Below are 24,738 nucleotides of genomic sequence, written 5' to 3' on the forward strand. Positions count from 1 at the left end.
TGATTGATTGGTTGATCCCCATTTTTGGTCTGCGAAGGGGCGCTTCCATTACTTTCTGATGAGCAGATCAGATTCAATGCCTTTGGACACCAAAAAAAAAAAAAAAAAAACCAATAACAACAAATTTCATAACGGCAAATGTTGCGGCGGCGGACGCCATCGTACGTTTCGAACTTCAAACCCAAGGGGTCAGACAAAATAATAATAATAATAATAATAATAATAATAATAAAATTTAGGCTATAATAAATATTTATTTTTTAAATTTTTCTATGACTTTTAAAAACTTATATTTTGTCTCCTTAAAATTTTATNATATATATATATATATATGTTATTTTGAATGGTTTTTTTTTATATAAATTTTAAAAAATAAATAAAATAGTGATAAAATCCTAACAAAATAGGGCTAAATGCAATAACTTGAAATGCTTCGGGGGTAAAACATAGGTTCTTAAAAGTTAGGAGTAAAAGTAAAAAAAAAAGTAGATATTTATAAGAAAATTTCTTATAATGTAGTCAAAAATTTATAGAGATAAAGCTATCAGGTTTCTTTTTTTTCTTTTTTTTTCTTTTTTTTGTGGGAGCCGGGGGAGGGGTCCTTCAAATGTTGGAAATTTTGAAATGGGATCAAATTTTATTCTTAACATTTTGTATTTTAATTAACTACAAGTTGTTTTCTTTTTATTTTTTTAAATACTAGCCCTATATAATTTAATATGTCTAAAGAGAGATTTTTTTTTTTGGTTATAGCTGAACTAGCTTACATTACATCCGGTCAAGTGAGTTGATAACAGCTTGTTTTTAGATTGTCAAAAAAAAAAACATTTTGGATGAAAAAATTATAAGCAATTTACTGATCATTCTTACCTCTTTTGACATATAAAATTCTATTTAAAAAATAAAAAAATAAATACGATACCAAATAAGGACTTAGTTTCTTAGTTCATATTCTAATCCCATTCTACTTGGTTCAAGTTTGGTTTAAAAACAAACTGCAAAAACCAAATTGTATCAATCTAATATTTTCAAATATGTCTCTCTTATTTATTACCGTTAAAACATTATTTATTTTATAAATAAAATAACTTTTTTACCATTATAAATATAACCCTCTAAAAGTCCCAACTATTAATTAAAGAGTGGTAAAAAGAATTAATTCACCTCATTAACTAACTATAGTTAAATATTTTATCGATGGTTAACTAATTTTTTCTAAAAGATTCTAACAATAGGAACATATTTAAAATTATAAGGACTTTCGCAGAAAAAATATATAAAAGTTAAAATTTATAGAAATATATTTATAATTCACTATATTTGTAGTGAAATTTGTAGTGAAATGTATAAAATTAACCTATTAATATATTATACCTTCCCCCGCGACACCGACGCAACAAAGGGGCAATTTCATGACTACCCTTGTAAAATTTAAGAATATCATAGATACCCTTCAAAATTTTGAAATATCACCAATGCCCTCTCAAACTTCATAAACTATCATGAATACCCTTCCATTACCCTCTATTTGTTTTTGTAAATTTTTATAAGATAAAATGACTTTTCTACCCCTAATTGTTGGTGAGTAAAAGTGTATGGAGACCCCTCACCTATAGGTCGATTTTAAAATAGACCCCTTCAACTTTTTTTTTATTAAGGCCTCTTAAGCCTTTAGTTTTTTTATTAGGTTTTTGCATGTAGTAAACTTTCTTAGCCGAGTTATCTCATTCATTAATTTACTAATTTTTTTTAAAAGAATTGGCTAATAAAAATCACTCAATTGTAAAAAAAAAATAAAATTGAGAAGGTGTAAATAAAAAAAATTAAAATTAAAGGGGTTGTTCAAATGGCCTATCGGTGAAAGGAATTTTACGCACTTTTATTTTATTGTAGAAAATACATTTTATATGAATGTCAATTGATACTATCAAGAATTTTGGCTATCTACTTTTTTTTGTGTGTAATGTATGTAAATTATTATATTTAAATAGAATTAATAAATAATTAACTTTTGAGGTAACATTGAATACTAATATTGACAGTTATATATTATGATAAACTATATAATTTCATAGCGAAAAAAATTAAAAATGAGCATTTTATATTTAGTAAATTATAAATGTTTTATTAAAAATTTTAAAAAGTAAAATTTAGTTAATATACAGTTCAAAATTTAGAACCAATCATTTATATAACTTTAAATTTTTATACTTTGTTAAATTGATATTAGGGGCAAAAATGGCATTTAAAAAATAATGGATGATGTTTTTCATGAATTTTTTACCTAAAGGGCATTCATGAGTATTTTCAATATTTAGAGGGGCATTGATGATATTTTTAATTTTAGAGGGGCATCTATGATATAATGACCTGCAAGAAGGGTACTCATGAAATTTTCCCCAACAAAAACATGGGCAAACCTTCACTGGCAAGTGGGGAGCCACACCGTGCATCAGTGGTCCACGTGTCAAAATCTCAATGGCGACATTTTGGGAGACGCACCGTGCCACTTCAGTGACTCTCACCTGGCCCGGGGACAGAAAACCACAAATTGAGCAGGGTTAAACGTCTGGACATTGAAAAAAAAAAAAAAAAAAAAGCGCCCAAAGTCTTATCATCAGACTGTTATTTGGAAAGTTAGAATAAGAAAAATGTTCGCCTTTTGGAAGCTATCGGCGCAAATTAATGCTCCATGTGTTTCCATAAAGTGCAATAACCACATGCCGAGGATCTGCCCACACTCTGTAACTTGACTGGTTATATACTAATAAAGATTATTGGGCTTACCACAGCATGTACCAAAAAATATATATATAATTAATGAGTCAATTTTTTCCACGGTATGTTTTGGACCAACAGTTTTTGGTAGACGTACATGAAAGCAGGCACAGCCTTAACTTTTAAGGCATATTTGGTTCACCTACTTTAGACTATGGAATTAGAATGAAATTCATTGATTCTGATAGTTGTCGTTTGTTTTATCGGAATCGAATTCCGATTCCCATTCCACTCCGCAATAAGAATGACCAAATCTATTTATGATCCAATCCGGCTTTGAATTCCGGATTGGCTCATTCCAAAATAAACTATTCAAAATTTTCTTTCACCAACACCCACCTCCTCTCTCTTAATCAAAACCCTCTCTCAACAATTTTAAATTTTTATTCCGATTTCCATTCCAATAATGAACTAATATTTTTTGATGATTCATCATTCCATTTCCCATTCCAAAGTAATCCAATTTCATTTTTCATTTCTATTCCAATCATGAACCAAACATACCCTTACGGTAGATACTCAAATGCAATGCAGTTACTATATATAAAACTTGAAAAGCTAAAATCAGTCACTAAAGTTAACTCACCGGAAATATTTCGGGGTGCATTCTGAGAGTACCTTTTAGGATTGCCATAACAGGCATTGAGAGAGAGAGAGAGAGAAGCACGAGAGAAAGACTAGGAGGCATAGCGTTCCTAAAAGGCTTCCGGGGATGAACCTGCATTAAGAAAAGTCTATAAATAGCTGCGAGCCAAGTAACAAGTTGATCAAATAAGCATCAATAGCACATTATAAATAGCTGCGAGCCAAGTAACAAGTCGATCAAATAAGGCACCTTTTCTCTAGACCTTGCTTCCTCAATCTTTCTTACATTATAATGAGCGCCCGAGAATTGGTCGGTTTGTCGCTTCCCCGCATAGATGCCATTCCGATAGAGTCGGCGGCGAGGGGAATGGAGCCAAATACCATACCGGTCATAGATTTCAGGCTCTTACGTAGTCCGCACTTGGCAACTAGGTCTGTGGTGACCAAGGATATCGGTGCAGCTTGCCAGAAATTCGGATGCTTCGAGGTGATCACCGTCTTCGTTTTTCTTCAATTGTTGTGAATACCCAACGAGAATTCATCCACCACCGGTAGATATCGTCTCATGTATCTTCTGTCTCCGCTTTGTTTTATATCTGCGAATAAACAGCATTAAGTAGCAACACAAAAAAAGACGTGGGGCCTCCTTCTAGAACAGCTTTTCGACTAAAATATTAGATGCCGGAATTTTGACAAATCAAAATCCTTAGAACTTCTAATTTTACATTTATTAGTAGAAACTTGTTACCAACTCACATAAAAGCACTTTTAAAACGTGGCACAACGTCATGCCTAGAAGGACTTAAATACACGGTAATTCATATAAGCCAACAAAGAATCCGTACCTTTCGAAGCTTTGTCTTTACTAGTCAATTGTCTTTCACCTTGGACTTAAACTTTCGACGGTTGAAATATAGGTTGTAAACCATGGCATCAGCAAATCAGTCATGATGGGCGCCCTGGAAGCAGCTTCGAGCTTCTTTGAGCTGCCGCTGGAGGAGAAAGCAGAAATTGCATCCGAGGACGTAAAGAGGCCGGTGAGGTATGAGGGAGCTCGGCATGATGGCGACAGCAACTCAAGGCTGCTTCTGAAGCACTACGCTCATCCGCTCAGCGAGTGGATCCACTTCTGGCCGCGGAACCCACCGGAGTATAGGTAACTGCTTCACAGGCTTTTTCTTTTCCGCTTTTGATAGTCTCATAGATGTAGTTTATCTTCATGCAATTTCTGCACCTTCAAAAAGGCCAGTTCCAACCGGTCAGAGCTTCTTCACAAAATGAGATTTTGATAAAGCTGATAGAAGCACATTTTGGGGTTCGGAATCCAAAAAGAAATTCTCAGCTTCCAAGTTCAGCAAGCTCAAATTCCTAAACAGAGAATTTAACTTTAAAACAAAAAAGGAACCAAAAACTAATCAAACCAAACACAGACTCTCTTATTTGGCTTGACTTCGATTCAAATTGTTTCAAATCCAGGGAAAGAATGGGAAATTATGTGATGGAAGTCCGGGGAGTTGCCCTACATCTACTGAACGCTATTCTTGAGAGTTTGGGGCTAAGCAACACTTACATAAGAGACAAGTTGAAGGAGGGCATGCAGCTCGTGGCCGTGAACTGCTACCCTTGCCAGCAGTCCCAACCAGACTCTGCAGTTGGGCTCGCGCCCCACACTGACTATGGGCTAATCAGTATTGTCCTCCAAAACCGTGACGGCCTCCAGATCGCTGCAGGAGCCGACGGTGAACCCTGGAAGGCAATACCTGCAAACTTCGAGACCCTGCATGTCCATGTGGGGGACCACCTTGAGGTCCTCAGCAATGGCCGGTACAGAAGCCTCCTGCACCAGGCGGTGCTCGGCCCCGAGAAGAGGACCTCGATCGCCAGCATTCATGGCCTGGCAATGGACGAGAAGGTCACCACACCGGAAGCATTGATGGATGAGCAACACCCCAAAAAGTACAGAGAAAGTAGCTTTAGAGACTTTCTTGACTACATATCTATAACCCACAATGTGGGTGGGAGGAACTTCATCGAAAGCCTGAAAATTATCCAGGACTGATAACAAAGGAATGAAGTTCCTCTCATGTTTCAAGTTAGTTTGGTAAGAAAAATTGCTCTCTAGGAAGAGTAATGATGAAAGAAAGGGAGCTTATATAGAATGAGCTGTAATATCTATGTGATAATCCCCTAGATCAGTTAGTCGTAACATTCTTGGACATTCGTACAAGACTAAAAGCATATTACAAGAGAAAAACATCATATTTTATGTCATGTTTTACAAACAAATGGGGAAGAATTATACCTTGGAAGATAGCCTCCCTTATAAGTCAAGCATACCCCAGCACTGGAAGAGTAGAAATGAAATATTAACCACCAGCTAGCTTGTAGTAGAAGGAATGCCACTGGCTAACAAAAGGGAAAGAAGAATAGGAATAGCGGACTCCATGTAAAAAAGCATTTTGGACATCATATTGGCACATAATCCATTTTTGTGAGATAGCTAATGAGAGTACTAATCTAATGGTGGTAGGTTTGTTTGATGACAGGACTAAAAGTATCTATAAAGTCAATACCAGCCAGTTGATTATAACCTTGTGCAACGAGTCGAGCTTTGTAATGCTCAATTGTACCATCTGCATGATTATTTGAGGAGCAAAAGAAACCTCAAAAAAACCCGTCGGTTAGACTCTCTTCTACTTCTAGAATCGATTACCGATTGGCGACATCAACCGATGAGAAGACAACCTCTGATTAAGTGACCTAATTGATAGAGAATTCTTCCCTGGGTAAGAATGAAAGATCCGTGATAACTATTACCACTGCATTGATTATTTAAGCAAACGAGCATGATCAACTGTAAAAATCAAGGGTGTCATATAGAATGAATCACAAGAACAGAATTTCCCTTTTTTGAGAAAAGCATGAGCCTCTTGTCAAAACTGTCTATCTTCTTGAAAATAATAATATGTTGAGAAAAACTGATATAGAAGTTGATACCTGCTAAATGTGATTTGGAGAGAAGCGCATCTTGGAATCTTCAGAGCAGATGAAGCGTGCAAAGTTTGAAAGAACTGTTATTGCCTTTCCAAGATTTAAGCATGATGTATCAGCGAGAAAAAGTATATTCTTTAAATTTTTCCAAGAAAAAGATACGGAACCCCGGCAAATTGATTGTTCATAAGAGCAAAGCAAGGAAGCCAGCCTGGAAAAATAAAAAATAAAAAACAATATGAATGCTCTCTGAAAAGTTTTCATAAGCCCTTGATTGTTAAAGAAACAAATGATTATGTCGAAGCTAATCTTATCAAGACAATACTGGCAGAAGACCCGGCTTTGCCTGTAGTTGGATCACTAGATATACAATTTTGATCAAACAAGAATTAGATGAAATCCGGTTTTGTTGCCACTTCATCGTAGAAACTTCAAACCACAAAAGCACAAAGACCTATTTAAGATGATTCCTAGTTCTTTCCGCCTACAAGTCAAGAAAAGAATAGTCACCTTCATTAGAATATAACTTAGATGTACTTTTGCGACAGCGATGAGAGCAATAAGCTGTAACAGAGAGACGGCAAGGATGAGAGTAAGAGGAAAACACGTATAGCTTTTTTTTAGCATTATTATAAATTTCTCACTTATAATGTATTCTTGAGCATTTTCTTCTGTAACTTCACTTCAGTCTCTAACCCTGCATAGTTGAATTGACACACTCGGCTCCAATAAATTTTTCAATATGGTCTCTCCCCTAAACTCCAGTTATGGTCACAATCACTTTGATTCTTTGAAACAGGGTAAAACTTGAAATTCACCACTTCTAGATATGAAAATCTTCTTCGAAAATGTTAGATTGGTTGAAGTGACAGCATGCGTTGAGAAAGGAAGGCATCTAATCCCCTCCTCACAGCAATCGCATAAAGAGTTACCTAAATTCGTCCCACATTTGTTAAGCAATGCATGTAACTACGCATTTTGAGGTTTTAACGTGACTAGCGTCTTTAAAATATGTAAAATTAGGAATGTCGTGAAACCAAAGTAACTATCATCACAACATTGTCTTATAGGCTTAAAAGGCTAGGATGGGAATTTAATTACTAACATTCAAATAATGTAGAATTTCATACCTTCAAGTAAGAAAAGTTTAATGGGAGAAAAACTCACAAAAAGCAATATATGCTAATTCTGATTGGAACTCAAATTTTCAGCCCCAAAAAGTAAAGAAGGATTGGAACTGATATTTTGCTAGACAGATATTTTAAATTAGAATTTCATGCACTGTTGCAAAATGAGGGATAAATTAACATGTTCACTGCTCACGACACTTTCTATAGACATTCCTATTACGTCATCAAACAAAGAATTGTAGCTCTGACAGAGAACATGCCTTTCTTAAAGCAGTTAAAGAAAAAGATTTACATCACCAAAGTTTCCTTAGTTGAAAGAGATCTTTATATTAAACACTTAGATTGGTATCTAAATTATAACAGCTTTCTTACTGTTTGCAATACTTAACCCATCTTACACGCATATATTTTACTTGTAACCAATAAGCCCACCTATGAAAAAGCAAACATACTAGATTATCTGGTGTAAGTACTTCAATTGGAAGCACCGAAGCCAAAAAAAGGAGTTTTATTGTTGGCGATCATTTTATACCTCACCACGATCATAAGGAAACATATTGGTGCACCGGTCATGGCTAATCTTAGGCTAGTCAACTAATATCTATATATCTCTAGCTGATTTATTTTCTCGATAGTCCTCAATACAGCTCAAGTAACGAAAATTTCAACATGTATCTCTCATTCTTACGTTTTATCATTGGTAAATACTTTCCGGTTTCCACAATATCAAATGGTAAACTGAATGAGAGGATATAAATCTGAACGAATGTATACATGGAAAGTACTTACATCTCATAGTAATGTGTAATGATGGATTTCCTTAGGATCACATATGTGATAAATTGTAAAGGAGGTGCTAAGATTATTCCTAGGCCGTTTCTATCATATCAACCTTTTGCATAACATGGCATCAAAGTGAGTTTTAAGCAGCTCCAGTCCAGTGTTTGAAAAGATGCGCCTCAGTGCCTAGGCACGAGGCGTGAGTCTCAGCGCCTTAGGGAGTGAGGCGCACGCCTCAGACGCGTCTCGTGATATTTATGCTTAATGTATCTAGGGTTTGGGTTTTCTAGTTTTCAGTTTCTTCAATACATTCTAAAATGTTAAGAAATGTTTAAAAACAATTCCTATTTGAACGCTTTTTTTTCCTTTTCTCTTGATCGTTCTCTCTTCCACCCCTAATAAGAATAAGTAATAGCGGGAAGAAGAAAGAAGCAGCAACAAGCACTTTTAAGCTGAAAGTTGAAATATAGTTTTTTTTTATTTTTAGGCTGAGAACATTTATGCATGCGATTTCTTTACTTTTTTATGGTTATGTTGTTTTTGTATAGCTATTTTAAAATTTTTAACATAAAATATCTATTTAAAATAAGTTTGTTAAGAGTATTTTATTTTTATTAGATATTCACCTCACCTTCTTGAAGTGCATGCCTTATAGTGCGCCTCGCGCCTAGGCTCTATAAGGCTTTTGCGCTTTTTAGCGCCTTGCGCCTTTTCAAACACTGCTCTAGTCATCGGTTTCAGTTCCCTCAATAGTCATTTAAATCTTCTCGATAGGATCACTCAAGTGTTTTTGTTAAATTAAGTGAAACAACTATTTTTCTCTAAAAACTTAAGCTACCCAAGAACAGTATTTTTATATTTATATTCAACACTTCCCCTCAGGACTCAAAACTCATAATTTTTTTATAGGCCCAAAACATGGACTTAATTAAATGGGAAGAAATTAAATAATGCTAGGAATCTAGCAAAACTCGAACTCAAAACTTCCTGCTCTCTAAAACCTGAAAATACTAATGAATGGTACTTTTATACTATATATTCATCAGTCCTTTCTAGTAGAATTGTAGGGCACACATGTAGGTCCTGTTTGGATGCATAAAGATCTTATTTGACATATCTCTTTGATTTACTTAAAAGTTTATAATATTAGGTGAATGAGGAGTGCGATCACATGTCCAGAACAGAGTACCATATTCGAACAAGAATCAAACCTCAAACTCTTGCTTTCGATCACACAAGAAAATCTTCGTACGGCCAAACAGACAGGGCCGTAGGTTTCACAAATTCCAATTTCAACCCAATATTTTTGAGCAAATTAGCGAGACATATATACGACAGTAGTGACATATCATAGGAATCTATATAGATCAAGTGCACGAACACAAACAGGAGCATCTTAATTCACCCAAAATCAATCGAAATCGCCATTATAGATCGCGATTTAACGAATATATACAGCGATTTGCTCACTCGCTTCGATCAAAAGAAGCCGCGGAATCGGAGCAATCGAGAACCGATCCAAAGGGGACGGAGATCGCAACGAAGGGAGAGAACGTACTCGAGATCGTCGGAGGGAGCGTAGGGAAGAGGGATCCGCCGATATGGATGGCGAGGAGAGATCGCGCTTGCTCCAATGGCGACGTCGTATTCTCCCTCCTCGTCGACGTCGAGGGGAACGCGACCGGATTAGATCTCTAGTCTAGAAGGTTCCGAAGAGAATGACTTAATTGCACCCTGCTAAAACTCTTCTCTTTTATTAAGTGTTTTTTTTATTTATTTAATATAATTTATCTTTTTTAAAAAAAAATTTCTGAAAATACTATCACCCATTTTGGTCCCACTAACTGACATTTAAATATTTTGAATTTTGTGCCTAATTTTTTAAATTTATTTTATTTGAGCCGGTTACTAATCCTTTAACTTCAAAATTTATACGCACCATTTAATTTCACAGATTTAGTTAATATATTTTATGCAATTCACATAACTATAAATTTATTAAAATATTAAAATTGGGATGCAAAAAGCCATCAATTATTTAAATCAAACAAAATTGAAGTATTGAATACTAAAATCGAAGTTTTGAAAGTTCGGTTAGTCGAGCCAAAATGGTCAGTGGATCAAATATGCGGAAATGAGCCGGTCTCTCCATGATCCGCTCTTGCTCTTCCTCTATCAGCTGTCGTCCTGGTCTCAACGCCTCACCACTAAACATCGATACTGCCGGTGCTATCACTGTTGGAGGTGTAGTCGCTGTCGGGACATTTGCTGAGGTAGTTGGTGGTGCTGCCTGAGGCTCCGAGGCTCGTGGTGCGGGACCGGATTGCTAACCCAAGGCCTCGCACATCCTCTACAAGAGTGCTCCCTACTGTCGGGAAACCTCAACCAAGCTAGCCAACTACATACATACATCAATTACATACTGAAATATAGCTCTCGACCCTCAAGCGAAAGTTTAGAAGAATATCCTTTTTCTCCCACAACATTATATCTTCTGTTATCGACATAATCATCCGGCAGGAAAAGACACATCTCCTTTGTTACTATTCACTCTCTCGAAAGAGTTTATAACAAATTAATTGCCGACTTTCGTAGTAAGTAATATATCTCACGTCTTGCTTTCCTAAGGGCGGCCAAAAGTTTAGGATTTTTTAAGTCTCAACGATCTATTCCTAAGCTCTAATAATAACTTAATGGGTTAATTACACCATTGGTCCCCAACATTTGCTCTATTTATGAATTTGGTCCCCAATCTTTTTTTTACAATCAAGTCCCTAATATCTTGATTTCATTACAATTAAGTCCCAACAGTCAGAAAGATGTTAAAATTAACGAAAAATGCCATGTCAGCGCTACGGAGGTGCTGTGTCAGCGCCAGCTAATTATATAAATTTAAATTTTATATTATAAATTTAAATTTTTAAATTTAAATTGTATTTTGAATTAAATTATAAATTCAAAGCAAGATTTTTAATTTAAAGATTTAAATTTTAAATTTACATTTTGATTTTGGATTCAAATTTAATTTAAATTCAAATTTCAAATTTGTATTTAATTTAAATTCAAATTTCAAATTTGTAATTAATTTTAAATTCAAATTTACATTTTGAATTCTAATTCTAATTTAATTTCAAACATCAATTTGAATTTCAAATTCAAAATGTGATTTTGAATTTGAAGTTTAAATTCAAATTTAGAATTGAATTCAAATCTTAAATTCAAATTTAAATTTTGAATGCAAATTTAAAATTTAAAATCAAAATTTTGATATGATTTTAAATTTAAATTTACATGTAAATTTAAATGCAAATTGAAATATCAAAATCAAAATCAGAATTTTAAGTTTGAATTCGAAATTTAGGTTGAATTTAAAATTTGAATTTTAATTCAAAATTTTAATTTAGTTTTAAATCAAAATTGTAGCTTTAAATTCAAATTCAAATTCAAAATTCTAATTTCTAGTTAGTTTAAAATTTTAATTTTAATATTAATTTCAAATTTAAATTTAAAATTTTTGAATTTTTATTTTAGGGGACTAAAGTGAAAATTGTGCACAGTTTTAAGGACCAAAATTGACATGCAAAAGAAAGCCAAGTAGGCGCTGACGTGGCGATTCCGTTAATTTTAACATTTTTTTAACAGCTGGGACATAATTGCAATAAAATTAAGAGATTGGAAACTCGATTGCAAAAAAAAGATTAGAGACCTAAGTGAAAAATGGTACAAAGGTTAGGGACCAATGACGTAATTAACCCTAACTTAATGTGTCACGCTTCGGGCGGCGGAATCCGAACTTGCCAACAGATCCATTATATACACAGGAAGTTTCCGTGGACACAAAGCAAAAGAAGTACTTGCACACAAAACTAAAGGCTACAATTAGAAGTTATCTAAAATAAAACTATTAACAACTAAAATATAGTTTACTATGTACATACATGATCCCAAAATAAGACATTTCCATAATAATACATAAGTCACCTCATAGAACTGGAAATAAAATACATAAGTATGCTTGCTTCGCCGGTCCTAATATGTACAATGCACTACTCCCAAAATAGGCCATTACGAGGTGCTCCTCTAACTCGATTAGTATTGGTAGGGAAGAATTAGTTTGCAACTCCTTTATCTCTATCAGACACAATAAGAGAGGTGGATGGCTCTGCAAGAAAAGGACAACTATAGAGGACGTGGGAACTACTAAAACAAATAGACATCAATGGATACCGTCACCGACGACGACGATCTACCCACTAGGCCAGCCTACTAGAGGCAAAAGTAAAGAACTATAATTAATAGTAGAGTACGGAAGAATAAAAGCTAGAAAAGAAATCTATAGCTATAATGCCTCTATACAACTAATGCTCAGAATAAATCAGCTGGATGTAAGTGTATGCATCAACTAACTAACGGGTGCTCATTATCCAAACCCAATCCCAAAGACCGACTTGAGGGTCCAGTCAAACCTACACGTACCAACTCTACCTCACGGCACCACTCGCAGGTGGCCCGTTAAATGTAGGTCATCCCAAAGAGTTACTACAACATCAATGAATAGAAACCTCACTCTGGAGTAGCACTCGGGGGAAGCTACCACACCAAGTAAAAAAGTGTACTTTCTGTCGAGCTCAAATCCAGTTCATGCAGGGTGCAGTCAATGCAAATAATCAATCGGATCATAAAACTGTAATTCACGTATCGTAGGCACAATTCGATGTATAACCTAACAATCCGGAATCACCGTCATCTCAGACAGCATCCTAATATACAACCCAATCTACTGACTGCTATAAAAATTAGTTCAACCCCTTAGTATGGGCGTAAAGTCATCATCATACACTACTCCGAATATTCACTGCCCTCTAACCAGGGTGAAAAACAGGTAAAAACAACTACCAAAGCTAAATAGAAACAATGGAGTATCGAAAATGTAAAATGCAGGTTTTATACATGGTTATAGTCCAATTTCAATATTTAAAATTCTCTACATACAGATCTAGCAAGTTGTCATTCAAAATTTCAGTATCTCACATACATTCCCATGATTCTAAGCTACAACTTTCATGCTTAACAAGTAAACAACATGCATGCAGGATTTAGCTAGATATAATAGATAATCCGTTAGTTTTGATAAAATTCAACTCACCTCAATTAGCAATCCAACTGTGGCAAGAGCTCGGCCTCAAAAGCACCTCTCCTCGGTCCAAATCCAGTAGGAAAACAAGCAAGAAAGCTCCAAAAAGTGTACCAATAAACAGAAAGATGGATGCTAAACTTGTCCAAAAACCAAGATGCTGAAAATAGTATTTGTAATGACCCGACCCACTAGCAACAATAACTCGTTGGGCCCAAACCATCGGCCCAAAATGCTTAAGCCCAGTTATTATTATTAGGGTGTAGGCCTTATATAAACCGATCGAAATCAGTATCCCACCCGATGTGGGACTATTGGGGGCGTTACAGTATTCCCCAAGCCTCTTAGCTCCAAATCAACTAAAAAAGCCCAAGAAATCTCAGCTCCAAGAAAGAAAATCGCTGGAAAAGAATTTAGATTCAAAAAATCCATCGAAAACTTGATTTGGGTCTAAAAACTCTAACTAATTTCAATATCAGCTCAACTAACCTGTAAACCAAGTAAAAGTAGCTCCAAATTCAGAAAGAGTGAAGGAAAAAAACTAGCTGAACTCTAGCAATAACTCTATTCAAAGGATTAAACGAAGAAATTTAATGAAATTCCGACAACTCTCTAATTTCCAATTCAAAAAGTCCAAAATGCACCAATTACACCCAACCAACCTGGAATCCAGATGGATAGAATGGTCTACAAACTCTCCTCCAATAGTAAGTCCACGAATAGAGCTCAACTCAGCAACTACAAGTCCCAAACCAACCCAACTCCTCGAGTTCTGGAAGCTACTATTGCTGCTGCTATTCCTGCAGTTGCTGCCAGCTTGTAGAGAAGAGAGAAGGGGAATGGAGAAATTTGGAGGTGAAAATGCATGCAGTGAAAAAGGAGTTCACATATGAAGTAGAAAGAAGGGTCACTGTAGATGTGATAAAATGAGCCCAAAGAACAAAGGGGAGCACACCTATCACTGCAGAAATCCCAGATTTCAGGCACCCAATTCTCCCATTTCGGCGTCCGAATTCCAAAACAGCCCCAAAAGCCAGAATAAGTGCCCACCAAGCAGGTCCAGATCCTTATCCTGCGCCCTATAATCACCTACCACCCAATTCGGGTTGCTATAGTAACTTTCGGGCGCATAGAATGAGGGCCCGAAATGACTTCAGTAATACATCAGCTCTATACTGAGGATCTGGGCACCTGATTCTATTTTTTAGGCACCCGAAAGCTGTGAGAACTTCAATTTGGTTAATTTAGTACTCTGAGTCTGTTTTTACGTTCATTTTTTGCCAAAACGATTCCAACTCGTCTCAGCACTATATAGATGTGTCGACCAGCTGCTGCTACTATAGTCATTCCGACGGCTAACCTTTTGAGACACCATAACATACACATTTACAAGTTAATAATTATCCATTTATTATACATTAAGTTAACATAAGATTTACTTTAGACATGAAACTTACCAAATCACTTCGGTAAAGCACAACTCACCTCTATTCCCTTATAATTGCTTGTAGACACTTACAATTAGACTCTCATAGACTATTTGCTCTCCTCTGAGCAACTTTTCCCAAAAACATCCAAAATTGGTTCATTACTTCAAATAAACCTTCAGGATTCTTTTGTTTCTCAAAACAAAGTTGTCTTCTGCATTTCTCTAACCTGCAATTAGAGTTCCAGAAACTCAAAATATTTTTTAAATCCTCAAAATTCAAAAACCTCCAATTTACACAGGATTTTTTAAAAACTATAGCAAAACCTAAATCTCATGACAAATATCTATCATTTGTAACCTAAATTTGCCTAAGGTTTGATAAAATACTAAATTCAAGGGTTAAATCTAAAACCCTCACTCGAACCCTAAAAACTCACATTGTCCCAAAGCTCTTCAAACTTCTTCTTGCCTCAACAAACTTGCTCCACACCTTCACACCTCCAAACCTCCTCCTAGCTTGATCTTTTCTTAGCTCCAAAGTAGGAGATGATCTCTAGAAAGAGAGAAAGAAAGTGTAAGAGGGAGAGAAAAGGAGGGCTTTTACTCTGTACATATGAGGGAAAAAGGGACTGGGTCCCCTTTTTTAAAGGTTGTTATGATATTTGCACAAAACTCCTCAAATTGCACCTTCAAACAGTGAAGGATCCGGATCCTCCCTCTAGGGTCCAGATCCTGAATGTATATCTCGAGCTGTGCAGCCAAAGTCTGAACCCTCCAGTCAGGGTCTGAATCCCGAACCTTGATCTCATAATTTTCACCGGGAAGTTCGAATTCTCCCTCCAGGGTTCGAGCTTTGATGTTTGGGGCCTTTCAACGGTAACATTAGGGTTCAAATTCTCCCTACAGGGTCCGAATCCCCGAAAGTTTGATGGCCCATATTCACCTCATCTCAAAATTCCTATTTTAGCTCCACGAAGCTCCATGTTAGTTTTGCATATTCCAAAGCCCTCGGAATCCATCGCGAGGTACAATCCATTCATCTCTTAGCTGTACTTTGTTTAATTTGGTCAAAATTTAGTATAATGTATTGAAATTTAGTATACTACAAACCCACTGAATGATTTTATCAAGTTTTTTTTTTTTTTTTTGTATTTTGTCATTTTTATCTCAAAATAAGCTGAATGTATGCTTTGCCACTTTAGGTAGTACTTTTTTTAATATCTTTTATATAAAATTAGAGGTCTATTGTTTATAGTATAGGAATTAAAAAAAAGGGTAATTGAGTGGTTCTTTTGATAGAAAATTAGAACAGGGTAGAAAATGAAAAAAATATATAAAGTACAATATAATGTAATTAAGTTTATATGAAATAAACTATCCTATCAAATAATGGACGTCATTTCTTCGAATTAGGATCAAAATCATACTATTAGCTTGCAAATCACCGAATAAATCCTCATAGGCTATGTTTGGATGCATAAGCATGTTATTTAGTATATCCTTTTTATTTACTTAAGAAGTATGTATTATATAATGAATACAGACTACTGTCGAATGTCTAAAATTGACACTCTATATATTCTACCCACTTCATTTTTTTCGGAATAAAATAAATCACTTTATAAATAAAATATACTATTTTACTAAATTATAAATATCAAGATCTTTTAGAAAGCAAAAAATTGAACTCCTACCTTCGAATACATCATCATTAAACATCGTATTCCGAGTGTGAACATAATCATTCTGCCTAAGTCGCCAGAATAACTTATGCCAGGCACTAAAAATGCTTATTTTTTTATCATTTTCGTTTGTAGAATAATCGAGGAGAATATTTCTTTGACTTACACAATGTTCTAGACAAGCATAATTATTTGGTGCCGAAGAAAAGATTAAAGAGAGATGAAGATACATGCGACTAATCTTAATTCCCTGGTGATACAGTTTGACCCATGCTCTCTAGTTGACCGCCACCTATGAAAATTTAAAATGGAGGACCCCATATTTGACCTTGGAAAGTCAAAATTATGGAAAAGAGTAGTAGTAGACTAGTACGCAATACTCATAACTGTGGGTACCCTTTTGTGGGGCCTCTTTTGTTGACCTCTGAGATGGACAATTGTGGCACCAGGGCCTGGTCCAAATTATTCTTCTAACCAACGTCTCTGAATCACCTGCTGTGCCACGCTCAGGTTTGGGTAAACTTCAAATAACGTCCCACTTTTAGTACCATGTGATTTAAAGTGTATCAATTTGATATTTTATAATTTTATTTTTCTTCTTTCGTTAGCTCCTTCATTAATATTTCGCTAAATTATTATATCCAAAAATCTTCAGATTCCCCACTTAGATGTATCGAATATTCACTTTTGTATCTGAAATAACGAAAAGAATTAGCGTAGTAAATAATAAAAAAAAAAAAAGAAATCACAAGGTACTAAATCGATACATTTTAAACTATATGGCACTAAAATAAAAAAAAAAAAGTAAATTATATATAGGGCTGGCATTTAAAGTTTTTCCTAAGATTTTAATGCCCTTTGACAAAATTATTGCCGTGCACTAGTCCAATTTATCTGATTAATAGGTTATTTTAATTTGACTAGCTAATTTATAATTTGAAGCATTTAATAATCCTTGTTGTATGAAATGTGACACACGACTTTCATGTATTCTAGTTATGTTTCGGCTAAAATAAATGGTGTCCAACTTGTCCCACTTATAATCTATTGTAGTTTGACCAGCTCATCTTTAATTTGAAACTTTCAATAGTTCTTCTTATTGTATAAAATGCGAGCTCATATATGATTTTGCATATTTTAATTACGTTAGCTAAAATAAATGGCGTCTTTCTGGGATAACCTGTTAAGGCGTGGGATAACTATCCCACCCTCTTTCTTTTTTTTTTTTTAACCAAACGTCATCCAAATGATTAAAAGCTAAAATACAAAAAAAAATTAAAAAAAAAATCCCTTGTAGCTATCCCTTTTTTTTATTTATCCTTTCTAATTTTTAAAAATCTTCATTTTGCCCCTTTAAAATTTTTTAAAAAATTTCAAGAGGGTACGACATTAACAGAGAGGGTAAAATAATCAAATTGCCCTTATTTTTATAAAAAAAAATTTTTTTTAATATATTTCTGCTATTGTGAAGAGCATTTTTTATATAAATTATAAAAAATGGTGAGAATAGTGATAGAACCAACAACTTCAAATATTAAGGGGATAAAATATAAATTTTTACAAATTAGGGAGGAAAAATAAAAAAAGAGATATTTATAAAAAATTTTATTGTAATTTAACTATGATTAAATTGTAAAGTCAAATTAATGTAAAATCCATACGCCCATTTTAAAAATATATGGTACTAGTGAAGGCACCCGCGTGTTGCTGCGGATTGATTCCGCAAAATAAAGCTAAAAAGATAAAAAATAAAAATAAAAAATAGTCAAAAGGTAAAAAAGAATACAAATAAAAGAAACTAAAGAATAAGTAGTAGCTGTTCAGTAAAAAAGTACGAGAATAATAATATAAGAAATAAAAAAATAAGAGAAAAGCTATACAAATAATAAATTATATTTATAGCAACAGTAAAAATTGAGAATTAAAATATCATATGCCTCATAGTTGGAGCCAAAAATTACGACTAATAAAAGTTTGGAGATTAAAACATTACTTACCTCATAGTTTAAACAAAAAAATATAACGCATTAAAATTCGAGAATCATAGTGTTACGGGTCTTATAATTTGAAGATGAAATGTGTTATTATTTCAAATGAAGACAAAGTTGAGTATCGATTAATTTTGTTCAATTAATAGTTTCATTCGTGAAAAGAATATATTAAATTATCTAATATTTAAAATGTCGAAGTGTGAAAATTAAAAATTGACTAATTATATTTTCGATATTTTAAAAAATTTTAAATATGAAATTAATCGCTCATCAGACTATTAATATGATATTGAAAACTGATATTAAAATCAAAATAAAATCATATAGAACTTTCTGAACTATGAAGCATGTTAAATCATCTATCCAACATTTCAAAATTTTATTTTTGCTATCCCACTATTACATATGTTAGATTTGATCCAGTCAGCAATACTTTGACTTTAAAATTTGAACGCATCGTTTAGCTTACAGATTTACTTTGTGTATTTTATATAATATTTCCGTAACTAAATTTTTTAAAATAAATAATTAACTTAAAACTCCAATCTATCTTGTATTTTTTTTTGCAAAATATATATCTAAGTGATCAATATTATAAAATTAAAATTAATATCTAACATATAAAATCGAAACTATTTGAAATTCACGTGCAAAAAATTATATATTTTAAATTTTTATAATGAAAGAGAAATATTATATTGAATTAAAAAAAAAAATCCGATCTCTTATATCTAAATTGGTGAAGAAAAAAAAACATAAAAAATTTTAAAAAAAAGGCTGGCCCATCTATTCCCTCTCTGCCACGTCGCCAACATGACTCAAAATTTATTATATAAAAAATAAATAAATATAATATAATAATATATAGAACAATATACAATAGATAATAATTCATATGTGGTGTCCACATTTTTCAGCTAGTCATTTTTACATGATAATGATTACTTCGACTTTGTTTAAGTCTTAGATAATAAACATGTAGAAAATCATGATCTTCAGGTGTCGACTAATGAAAGATCAAATCATAATATTTAATGCACTAATATAAGTGGAACCCTCATCAGATGACGTGGCGCACCGGGTCCACACAATAATTTCCAAACGCGAGAATCGTAGACCACACCACCACTATAAATATACGGGGAAGTTCAACCGTACGCTTCGACGCACACGACCACGTCCTTCCTCGACTCATTCCGTTTCCCGTTTCCCATTCCCCTCGCGTTTCCCCCATTCCCCTCGCGTTTCACCGATCATGGCTCTCGACTCCACCCTCGCCCGAATCCGCGAGCACCTCCTTGGCGGCGGCGACTCTGCCTCTTCGCATCTCGTTCAACCCCCCGAGCCCCACCCACAAACCCTAAACCTAACCCTAGCGGAGCCCTACGACGCCGATAACTCTGCGTACCTGGGCTCCGTCGACGGCGGCGGCGCCGGCGATGGGTGGCGGCGGGGGGAGAGGTACCGCGGGGTGCGGCGGCGCCCGTGGGGCCGGTTCGCGGCGGAGATCCGCGACCCTCGGCGCCGCGGCGGTGGGTCTAGGGTTTGGCTCGGGACCTTCGACTCCGCCGTGGCCGCGGCGAGGGCCTACGACCGCGCCGCGTTCGCCATGCGCGGGGCCAAGGCGATCCTCAACTTCCCCAATGAGATCGGCTGCGGAACCCTAAACCTCCACCGCCGTTCGATCCCGCCGCCGCCGCCGCATCGGACGGCGGGGAAGAGGAGGAGGGGAAGGGTTGGGGAGGGGGAGGCGATGATGATAACAGCAACAACGACGACGACGACGACAACGAGGGAGAGGGTCGAGGGAATCGAATACGGGGAGGGGAATATTCCGTTAGAGTGCGAGCTGACGCCGTCGAGTCGGCGGAGCGGCTGTGATGGGGAGGTTGCTGACGTGGAGCGTATCTTCGAGGCGCCGTCGCCGTTATCTCCGCGGCCGCCGTTGCACTTTTCCTCGCTTTAAAATAATATATAATACAAAAAAAAATCATGGTTTTTGTAGCATAAATAATATATTTTTTTTTTTTTTGGTGAAAATGCATGGACACGTCTCAACTTCCAATTTTCTTCTTTGAAATTAATTAATTTTGGTCCCATTTTAGCAAATAAAGATTAGAGTAATTAATAATGATGTGATAATTAACATTAATATAATCATTAAGTTTGATAAAATTTGCAATGAAAGTATAAAAGCTCAAAATTAATTGTAAGTAGTTTGCAGTAAATAACAGAAAAGAAGAGCATGCACTTTTATTGATCAAAAGCAAAGATTAAAATACTTGGAGATGCAGTTTTCCGGTCGGGGTTCTACGCTGAAAACTGTTACATTCAGCTGCTTGAATCGGACCGAACCTGGATGGTCTGGACTCAATTGTTTCTCAGCGCCCGAAATAGTGGCGCCCTAGAGACTCAAAATCGTGGTATGATCATACAAAATAATCAAAATTTCTAAGGTTTAGTTTGGTATTGAGATCTATCTAACGCTATTAGATAAAATAGAGTTGAGGAAAAAGCACATAGGAAGATCCTTCTGCGTTCTCCGGTGGGACCGCGAAAAATATATCGTAACCGGCTCATCGCGATATACGGAACGCAATATTACGTACTCTCACCGCACGTAACGCAATCTACCCGCAATCCTAAACGAAACCTAAAACTATCGAAACTATTGTTAAAAAACCTACCCAAACTACTACAACTGGAAACATATGAAAGCTGCTGCTACTATTGCTCCTAAATCACCTAAGAATTGGTATCTTTGTTGTTATTGTTGTTATCGGAGGATCGATCTTTTTTTCATCACATGCACAATATTTATAGCCTTCGTATCCTAAATCCGAGTCCTAAATCCGAGTCCGGCTTTTCTGATATGCTCGAATCTAAAACGAAATAGAATTAAGATAATATCAGCTATTTGGAAAACTTCGAGATGCTTATCTCTTGCCAAACAACATACGCTCATCAGCCGAATGAGATTTTCTATTGCTCCTACTATCCAACTGTAATAGTCCCGCATTAAATCAAATCATATGGGAGAGTATGAGGGCCTCATATATGATAGGCACATTAATAATAATAATAGCAAGATTTAAGTACTTTGGGCTAGAATTTTGAGCCCAACAAACTATTAATGCTAGTGGTTAGGCCGTTAAATTAAGTATCATAGCCCGTTTGCTACCTATAAAGTGGAGTTAAGATGTAAACGGTGATCCTAGGCTAGGGAATATGACTAGACTAGAATGTCAAGATCTAAACGGTGAAGTCTATAATGCTCCGATAGCTCCACATCGGATAGAAAGGGAGGTATTTTAAATAAAAATATAAGAACTAGGGATATACTACTATTGATGAGTTTAAACATTTCGGACTAGTGGTTTGGACCCATTGAGTTATTAGTGTTAGAAGGCTGGGTCGTTATACTTGGTGTCATAACCAGTTTACCAGTCGGAGGTATGAGATAGGCCTCCAGCATCGAAATTGGCTCAACATCCCCGAGTTTCTCGTAAACAATTGTGGAGCTAAATCACATGCCTCAATCAAAGATTTCCACAAGTTAAATGCATGATGGAAAGCTACGCCGAAGTTTACCTGAAGACGACAAAGGAAAATCTAAATCCCATTTCTCAATTTGCCGTTTCTAATTCTACCAAACCGACATAACCTAAGATCAGTAAAGTTTGAGTACGGAAAGGTGATATCTTTGCTTGTCTAAGTAAATTTGGATTTTTTAGCAGTGTTTTCTTACTTATCTATTTAATCTTGGGATGATTAGTTTTTACTTTTGATTTCTTTTAGTGATTTTAGATTTGGTTGTCTTTTTGGATTGTAATAAAATCTAACAACTAAATTTTAGACTTTATAAATTATTGTAGAAGTTATTTGTAAGAATAGCATTTCTCCATGGAAGTTTTGCTTGATCATATCTATGAATACACCAATATTTTTTTTAAAAAAAAAACTATCTGATTAATCGGAAACAAATAATTAAAAACTAAATTGTTACGAGACAAAATGAGCTGAAATAAAATATGATAATTGAATTAAAAGAAAATATGATTAAATACGATATTCAACCGTGCCCATAAAACGACCAAATTAAAGAAATAAAAATTCATTCACTTAACTAAATTAAAGCTAAGAAATAATGATATTATAGTATGAGGCATGAAATTCTTTTTAGATATACTTATCTGATGTAAAAATAAATAAATAAATAAACTTTCACTTAAACTTTTTTGCACTGCATATATACTATGATCTTTAACAACAAATGTGATGCAATTAATCCATCATCATATCAACAACATTTACAACTAACAAGTACAACATCCTTTTTTTTCTCAAAATAAAAAAACAAGTACAACATACATAAAACAATAATTGTATTGAAAATGTAGGGAATCAACATAAAAAATGCTTTATTATTCAAAAGAATAAAAGTATAATTTTTTTAACCTCAATTTGTTCTCTTCCCACCAAACCCTTGCTTTTACTTCTCCAAACCTCTCTCGACTGCAAAAATTAGTACAAAACTAAAGTTATATATAACAATTATCAACAATAACTAAAAACTTATTTCTTTGTTGTAAATTATCGATTAGAAATTTTAATTTGTGGAGTTCCTGTTAAAATATTTTCACAATACTAAAAGCTAAGAATTACAATTTAAAATTCCTCTCAATTAACTAGTACGAGAATATATCTTAGGCTGACAATCTAGCTCGTTGTTCGTGAGTTCGACTCAAAATGAGATCGAGATTGGTCATTTGTTTAATAAACTAGCCAAATATGAGTTGAGTTTTTTAGCTTGAAATCTTAACAAACCGAACACGAGCAAGAGTCAGTTCTTTCGTATTCGGCCCAATATAGCTTCAATATATGTTTAATATTACAATTTTTTTACTATTTAAATTTTAGGCCAATACATATGTATAGAGACTTATATTTTGTAAATTTCAATTATTAGATTGAGTCTCTAATTTTCTAATTTTCTTTTAACTTTTCACCGAACAATAGAGCTAATAATCTAATTAACTTGCTATTCGCAAGTCAGCTCGTATTCAGCTCATGAATAAACAAGCGGAATAAGAGTTGGATTTCTCGAAAACTCGATATCTTAACGAGTTAGCTTATATTCAGCTCGTTGACAGCCCTAAATTGAGCTAGTGTAGAAATATGAAGAGATTATTACACATCCGAAAGGAATATATATGGAAAGATAGAATGTGGATGGAACACTATTGATAGTAGAGAAATAAAGTTTGCTATCAACTTTTTATCCATTGAATGTCTAGAATTTAGTGGATTTAGGTGGAATAGTATTAATACAATGGCTAAAATGTTGATAGTAAATACTATTTATATACTATCAATAGTATTTCAGGTGAACTCATAAAGATATTACCTTCAAAGTTAATGGTATATGTTTTACCTAAGTTCGACTCGTATCAACTCATTTGAGCCATCGGGCAACGATCGGACGGTGATAAAGACTCCAGGTTCGTCTTCCACCACCCATTCGACCACCTTGCCCTGAATTTGGTTGTCGTTCGCTTCCAGTAATTCCTCTACTTGTGAGCTTGATGATGATTCAACCGGTTCGTCCGACTTACGTTCTCTGGTTGGACCAAATTGACACTGATATATACAGTAGAAAAATGAAAAGCAAAGTATAAGATTAACTATTTTTATGTAGGAAAATTCGAATCAACGATCAGCTTAGCTTGACATAATCTATGCCATAGGAAGTATCCAAAAACCAATTTCCATAATTTTTGATATTATCTACCCTTTATGACGAATAATCTCAAAATGAATGGTAAAACATAAAAATCTCATAAAAAATAATTAAAAAAGACATAAATTTCAGATCAGAGGAGTTGATCTTACTTTAAATAGTAAAAAAAAATTTATTAAAATTTTACTGAATTTGAATTGTTCTAAAAAAGAATAGCGTTAAACTTACAAATACATCACATCAACCATTAAAATTGCCAATTTCGAGACCTTTTAATCGATCACTAGTCAAATGATGTGAAACAAATTTATAAAATTTAGTTTCTAAATTCTTTCAATAGCGTAAATCATATCTAACAGAATCGATCGTCAATTCGAACAGCCTATCACTGAAAACAACTTAATAGTATGGATAGTATACAAGCTGGACTAGTTGTCAGATAATAATTCGCTTCTTTTTTCTTTTTTTTTTGATAAATTAGTATTAGGGGCAATTATT

General features: G+C 34.6%; 1 protein-coding gene and 1 long non-coding RNA gene across 10 annotated transcripts; one reads left to right on the plus strand and one right to left on the minus strand.

Moving 5' to 3' along the window:
* LOC109715876 lies at positions 1,274-9,978 on the minus strand. 9 transcript variants are annotated; one of them, XR_002217775.1, is made up of 8 exons: positions 9,823-9,978; positions 6,361-6,565; positions 5,666-5,707; positions 4,934-5,257; positions 4,209-4,591; positions 3,614-3,959; positions 3,365-3,496; positions 1,274-2,525 (listed from the first exon to the last, which is right to left on the minus strand). It is a non-coding gene; the product is annotated as an uncharacterized LOC109715876 (long non-coding RNA). The 9 variants fall into 9 exon arrangements; XR_002217781.1 differs by having other exon boundaries at positions 3,650-3,959; positions 4,209-4,597; XR_002217774.1 differs by having other exon boundaries at positions 3,397-3,496; positions 4,209-4,597.
* On the plus strand, positions 19,510-20,501 carry LOC109715804 (ethylene-responsive transcription factor ERF105-like). The gene has a single exon (XM_020240980.1). It carries the CDS (start codon positions 19,756-19,758, stop codon positions 20,464-20,466), a length of 711 nt encoding a protein of 236 aa, XP_020096569.1. The 5' UTR covers positions 19,510-19,755; the 3' UTR covers positions 20,467-20,501.

This window comes from Ananas comosus, linkage group 9, assembly GCF_001540865.1.
Source record: "Ananas comosus cultivar F153 linkage group 9, ASM154086v1, whole genome shotgun sequence".
Taxonomy (NCBI): domain Eukaryota; kingdom Viridiplantae; phylum Streptophyta; class Magnoliopsida; order Poales; family Bromeliaceae; genus Ananas; species Ananas comosus.